Raw genomic sequence first — 7,351 nt, 5'->3', positions numbered from 1 at the left:
GGAAAAAGCTGATAAATATTTTGTGTTGTGTCCTTTTGAAACTCAGGACAAACATGTTCAGTTCAGACTGAGCATAAATACATGCAATTTATGTAACTGCAATGGCTTCCAAAATCAGTCTGTCATGTGGCTGCTGTTCCAAGATTTAACTTTTGGGAAATAGATAAGGTCAAAACCTGCAGTATGAGGGGACACCCCTGCACGTTCTTTAAATTAGATTCTGAGCAAATACCTTAAGCAGCTTCAATGGTGTGAAAGGCCAAGCAAAACATCCATGGGTTGATCTGAAAAAAATCCCCTTGCAGCTTTTGTAGTGGTGTATTTTCAATGGCATTCATTTCAGCATGTAACAGATGGAAAGTCTTCCTTCAAAGCTGAGAGGTGTTTGGAGACAGACGTGAGTACAGCACAAACCCAGACCATCTTATGTTGCCTACTTCACTGCTACTGAGTAAGTAACATGTGCAGATGGATGATTGTTTACATTAGGTTTGGATTTTAATGTTGTAGAACATTTGGACACTTGAACTTATGCCCCAAGGTAAGTCATTTAATGCACTGAACTCTTATTGGATTAACACTTTGGTGTGTGTTTGTTTGAAACTAACGTGCCATTGTTAAAAATCTAAATGATCACATAATATGCTCATTTATTAGCCAGCTAATTAAGCAAGGTATTGCTTAAATTCACAAGTTTAAAAGTAGTGCAAACATAGGCACTTTTATGTATTTTTTTAAAAGAGCACAGAATGGCTTACTTCACGGCTTGGTTTTGTGCTCAAAAGAACATCAAAATTGAGGATGAGTTCAGATTCATCTGCAACACAAAACAAGTATGAGAAGGAGACCCATGGACAGATCAACTGATCCCATTCCTGTCCTGCAGACAGAGCCAGGTTTCTCCTGGGGCCTCACAGAGCAGCACCTTCCCTCCATTTGCTCAGCAGACCCACACAGCTCAGCCTGCCTCCCCTCTGGTCTTGCTCTGCGCCTGGTCCAGCAGAAGCTGAAGGAAGACAGAATTAAGAGCCACACAGACACCCATATTTGGGCTCTCTACACTACCCTTTCCCCCCAGAATAGAAATTTAGCAGTTTTTCTACATTTTGTTCTACCACTTTTTGCTGAGAGTTGGGAAGTAACTTCAGTCACAGGAAATATACACACAAAAAAATCCCATTCTGTCCTGGAGTCACTTGGGTTCTTTCATATTTTGTGTATTTTGATCTGTATCAATTTAAGTGTGATAAAGTAACTTAATTCATTTTCTCCCACTATTTAGTCCTTCCCTGTAGCCATAAATTTCCATACATGTTTTATCTCAATTTGAAGGAAAAAAACCCAAGGACAGTGAATTACATGAAAAAACTGATCAGATAAAAACTAGTAAGTAGTAAGGATTTGTTCAGTTATTATGCAATAACATACTCCAGAGGACAGGGCAGAAGAAGAGTCAGAAGAATTTTCCTTGACAACCTTTCCCCCTGAAGTAACTCTGGTGGTAGCCACCAACACTGCCATTCAATTACTGGTTGTAAAGTGCTTGGAGCTCTTAAAAAAGCCCACAAATACCCTTAACATTTTATAACATTCTCTAGCTACACAGAGAATTAACATTTTGAAATAAATCTATGTCTACTATTAAACTGTGCAGAAGAAAAAGAACTGCACATGCAAATAGAAAGAATGCATAAAAGCCCAATTAATCCAATAATCAGTTGTTTTATTTAAAGCAAAATGTGTTGGGTTTTTTTTCCTCCCAAAAATCTTTCCTTTAAGCTGTGGCTTTAGATGATAAAACTTCCACAATACAAATGTCTAAAAAAAATATTAACAAAATGCCAAGAAGTTGATAATTTAGCAAAACTATTTTATTAAAGCTTATTCTCATGATAAAATAATAGCCAACAAAATCATATTAGGCAGGTCTTCGGCAAATGTGTGTAGCTGCCAACTATTCAGATATCATTAAGCCAAGGTATTCTTGTTTTCTGTGGTATTCTTTATTTTCAGCTATTTACAATCAAGCATGAAGCAAAGATTACATCAGGAATGTAGTATTACAATTTTCTTCTCAAGATTCACCACTTATTGTAATTGATGCCAGACAGGAATTTCCGTTTTCCTTCTTAACACTAAAATACAACTAATTTTGCCCTTATCCCATTGGCTGCATTTAAAAATATTGCACTACCTTTAATTTATCTCTTACAATCATCATGAGCAATACTATATGAGGAAAACTATATCCAGCTTTTCTCACCCACTGCATTACACAAGTCAATTAAAACCCACGGATGTGTATTTTTGAAATCAGTATTTGCATTGTTTTCACAGCTCCTTCATGTGTACCAGGGTTTGAATGAAGTAGTTGGATATATTTGAAAAGCTCTATAGTAGTCCATAAGAGCAAACACTGATGGAGATTGAATGCAGGATCACCACCAATGGTAAGCCACTGAGAAAAATGGAGTGGGGAAGTCTTAATATATGCATCTCAAGCAAGTAGAGGTTAAATAACTTTTAGTCAATAAGGGAAGCTAATTTTGTGCGATTATTTGCTGAAGCTTAATTTCAGAAGTGTGTTACATGCCTGTTTTAGCATGGATAGTGTTTTCCTTACATCAACGAAGCAAGTATCAACTGCCCAGAACTCACAAAAAAGTGCAAGTAGTTGTTTAGAAGTACCATCTGTGAAAACCATTGCTTCTTAATTTTGCCCATCACACAATCAACTGAGAAGCAAATTGAATGGAGAGGTACATTACAGACTGCTGGAAAATTTAAACTAGTTATTTCACCATCTTAGATGCAACTCCATTTCCACATAGGCATTTTCTTTCTACTACCAGTGATACCAATACCAGTACCTAACACAGTACCTAAAGTAAAGATGACATTTTATATGGCATTTCTATACACAGAAGATGAAACAAAGACATGTTTACAGGAAATAAGTAAGAACAACAGCCTTAGTTAGGTGATGCTAAGATCCACAGTTTATACACAGCACAAGACCAGATAGTTCTTTTCAAAAGCTGCTGGCTGAAATTCTTCCTCATCTCTACTAGACTCACTCATTTTGACTCAAATAAAACGTTATATACACTATAGGACATTATTCTGACAAAGGCAATCCTTCTGCTCAGACTGTCTCTTCTGTCTGAGAAGTTGAATGCAACTTACCACTACATGATTACTCTGAAGTTTTGAGATAACATGTTTAGCTATTCTGTAAAGTATTTTGTGCCTTAAGCTTTCTGAAATGATATAAGTCTGCAGCAAAATACTATATAATTTTTTTAAATTATTTAAACCATCATTATCTGCTTTTTCATAGAATGCCATGAAACCTCTAGCACTTGTGAAGAACAATTTTCCTTTATCAGGTTATCAGATTATACAACAACACTTAAACATGTAATTTTGTTCTGGAAGGCAACCAGCCTCTTATCTCAAAAACATTCCCAATTCAATTATTAAGAGCTACTGGTATGTGCTTTCATATCTAGTATTATTCCATCAGGATACAACAGCCCCAAGTTCTAAGGAGGACTTTCTTTAGCATAGCATTACTACAATTCATCTTAATTACAAACTATGAAGAGTTCTTGTACTAAACAAAAATACAGCAAACAAATGATATGCAATGTTGACTTCATAAACAACAACAGACCAAATGAAAAGACCTTTTGTTTGCTTTCATGATACGTTTGGCAAAAAACACACAACTACCCACAAGACGTACAATTAACTTTGATCACAACATTTTAAAGCCTGGTCCCTCCGTGACTTCTGTGTCAGTCATCAGCTTAGGCATGCAACAAGCTTATAAGTTTTTCATCATACACTGGAAACTAAACATCTTGAAAATCCTGCCAGTTTCCTGTTGAAAACACTAGCTCAAAAAAAAAAAAAAAAAAAAAAAAAAGGGGGGGGGGGTGTGAAGGTTGGGGGGAAAGGGAAAGTAATGCATGAAGGACACCACACACATTAATGTGAAATGGTAAGGTTACGTACTTAGAAAAAATAAAAATAAGTTATTAAAAATAAATTTGCAATAGAAACCCCAAAATGTAGTTTTAACCAGCCAGTTTAACAAAACGATGGTGCTGTAGCTGGCGAAGAACCATTATCAGCTGTACTCTTACACAGGCAAATAATCGTGGAGAAGCCGGACATGTACAGTATACCAGTGTTTTAATTTAATGTGTGTGTGTCTGTCATTAAGTGCAAAGTATTCTTTTAGTTCATTCCTTCAAAGACTAAACATGTCCATATCCGTCTTCCGATTGAGGTGGATCAACTGGTTCCTCTGATATGATGTTGAATGTTGGAGCCTCTGTCAGACTGACATCTTCGTTATCCATTTCTTCTGCTATACTGGGCTCCTCTGAATCTCTAGTCCCTCTTCTGGACTGTCGCTCTAATGACATGCTCTCCAAGGACTCTATATCCTCGATGCCTGCTTTGTAGTGGATCATCAGCAGTGTCAGGGCCTGCAGTCTTTCACCCGACTTCACCAGCGCAGCAGAAATCAAGGCTTTTCTCCTTGCATCAGTTGTCTCTCTCTCTTCTTTCACGAGTGAATTATTATTTTCCAGCTCCTGGTCTATTTCATTCTGCAGCTTATCCAACATAAATTCTAATTTCTGAAAACGTTCCTCTGTGGGTAAACTTCTGTAGAGGTCACGCCCAATTTCTTTCACAGCAATGAAGACACTGTCATCTAGACCAGACTCCTTTCGGACCAACTTTATCCCAGTACCTGATGCACGTTTGGAAGGACTGCTGGGCCCACTGATTTCAGTATCACTACTTTCGTTATCAGAAGTGTTTGGTGTGTGCTTTGGTGAAGGTTCCACCACCTCTGTTCCTGGCTCAGAGAGGCGAGCTTTGGGGACTGGACGAAGGTTTAAGAAACGGGTGCCTGTATTGATGAAATGCCTGGTCAAGCCAGTAGTTCTGTGAACAGATTTAGACTCTGAATCAACACGAGGGGTTGCAGCTTGGGGAAGCTTTTCGGCTCCTACACAAAAGGGCATCTCCGCTAGACATTTTTCTTGACATTTTTTATGGCAAACATAAGCACAGAGCAAGCACTGGGAAGCTGCTTTAGTCCATACTTTCTTTTTGCAGTAATCACACCAAGTTGGATTCTGGAACTGCGTATCTTGAAAGTTATGCCTGTTCTCCATTAAAACCGCCTGTCCCAAGGAAGGCTCCTCTTTTGGAAGTGGCTGAGCTTCTTCTTCCAACTGACTTTCCCTGTCTACTTCCACAAGAGAGACTGAATCTTCTGTGTCACATTCTTTCAAATACTTGAAGTGTAAAGTTATATCACCATAACAAAATTTTTCATTGAATCCCTTATGGGCTGTCAAATTCCTCAATGCTGCTCTAGTGACTGCTGCTTTAGGAGCAGGAGCACTCAGTCTGTGTGTTCTACAGTATTCCATTGAGGATGTAGCTAGACAATCTAAAGCAATTTCTTCAAGTCTTATGTTTACATATCCTAAGCAGATAAACCCACCTGCTTTGAAAGGGTCTCTGCACCACAGTGCAATGTTAAGGTACTTATGCTGTCCTTCTACTTCAAATAGACAGGAAGCTGTCCTTCCCCTTGGCCATCGGCCCTGCCGGACTTTATAAGGAATTTCTGGTGATTCCCATGTTTGATGATCATCTCCACTGTCTTTGGAACTACGTGTATGTTCTGAAACTCCATCTTTTAATGTATCCTGTTTTGGTGCTGTTAATACTTTTGATACCATTGGGTCTTCTATTTGATCATTATTCTTTACTACTTTCTCTGTACATTTATCCCCATTACTGGTAGGTGGAGCTAGCCTTTCTGATTTTTCAGAAAATAAACTCGCAGTTTCCCACAGATTCTGAGTTTCGATACTACACAAACTAGTCTTACTTGGTGGCCTAGATGGCACAGGAGACTTAGTACTGGTTCCTTGTGATTGTTTACCTGATTGCTGCGGTGCATCTGAACTCTCAACAGTTTTGGGTGTTGCCACTTTAGCTCCATCTTTTTGTTGCACTTTTGATGTTGTCTGCTGACTGCCTACATTCCGTTTTCGATTCAGAATCGGAGATATAGGTACAAGTGGTTTACTAGAAAGTATTGCTACTGACCGTCTGGGGCTGGGAGCTGCTGGCAGGTCTTCTTTTTGGTCAGCTGATTCACAACCTAACTCCTCAAATTCGGAATCGAAATCTCTGTTGTCAACCTCAGCTGGTAAACTAGCTTGATCATCTTCTGGCTGTGTCACGAAAGCAGTGTCTTCCAACTGTCCAAATCCATCCTGCAGGGCTGAACTCTGCTGATTTTGTCCAACGGGCCTTTCATAAAAGACTAAAACTCTGTCCCCAGCCTGTCTGATAAGCTTCAACACTTGGACAGTCGATGTGATTTTAACATCTATTAAAAAAAAAAAAAAAAGACAGAAATTGTTAAATGTTAATGACTATAACAATCTAGCTGGCTAAAAATAGTCTACAAGCATGTTCAGATCTTTAATAGTGGTAATAATACCATTGCTCATTAACAGGAAGTCAATTAAGACAGAAGAGCTTAACTGAAATGTAACAGATGGATCCTTTCCATTTTACTAATATAAATATATCATTGATTTCAGGAGCTGGAAAAGACTTCAGTTTGCTGCTTGCTATTATTGCTGTAATCTTACAGAGTAATGTTGATTTTAAATGCTAAGATATTTAACCTTGGTCTTATTTGAAGTTCAGACTTTTCAGAAGCAGGCATTTAACAATGGTTTCAAAAGAGAGGGGTATCATAAAATAGTTATAATTAATCCATAAGCAGTCTAACAAAGAAAATGGATCCAGTTTGTTAACAAAATATAGGGATGATGCTGCATTCTCAGTGTGGCTGAACAGTGAACTGGATCATCCTCATCATCACAGCTCTCAGAGACATCTGAAAGTATCTCCAGCCTATGGTAAGATTCAACAAATGACAGGCAAGCTAAACTACCTTATTGAGCACACAGTCCAAACAAAGTAATGCAAGGAGTTATGCAAAACTGACTTATCTCTTGTTCCAGAGTAATCATCAACTGCCTGTTCAAAGCAACCCAAAACGCTTTTAAACCACTGGAGCAATGCAATGGAGACTTAGGCAGCACCTAATCACAGTCACTCAGTGTGGTGCTTAAGTGGGGTCTATAAAACAGTGCCCTCCCCCATCAAAGTCAAGGGCAACTTTTTGCCTCAATGCAGCACTTATCTGCCAGTTACAATTTGGCCAAACTTCAAATTGAGAAGTTCAGAGCAGATTTCTAAATAATACTCAGGCTCCTACATGTCAGAGCTGACA

The 7,351-nt window shown here is 38.4% G+C and overlaps 1 protein-coding gene across 1 annotated transcript in view; it reads right to left on the bottom strand.

Moving 5' to 3' along the window:
- Positions 1 to 1,853: 1,853 nt before the first annotated feature.
- PDZD8 (PDZ domain containing 8) overlaps positions 1,854 to 7,351 on the bottom strand; it is a 56,502-nt gene continuing 51,004 nt past the window's right edge. The window contains exon 5 of the mRNA XM_051619390.1: positions 1,854 to 6,433. Within this exon, the coding sequence (XP_051475350.1) occupies positions 4,266 to 6,433 (2,168 nt within the window). The 3' untranslated portion in view covers positions 1,854 to 4,265. The remainder of the gene's footprint in view (positions 6,434 to 7,351) is intronic.

The sequence above is a fragment of the Apus apus genome, chromosome 4 (assembly GCF_020740795.1).
Source record: "Apus apus isolate bApuApu2 chromosome 4, bApuApu2.pri.cur, whole genome shotgun sequence".
Classification (NCBI taxonomy): domain Eukaryota; kingdom Metazoa; phylum Chordata; class Aves; order Apodiformes; family Apodidae; genus Apus; species Apus apus.
The sequence above is the reverse complement of the archived record's forward strand: the minus strand, read 5'-3'. Positions and strand labels throughout refer to the sequence as shown.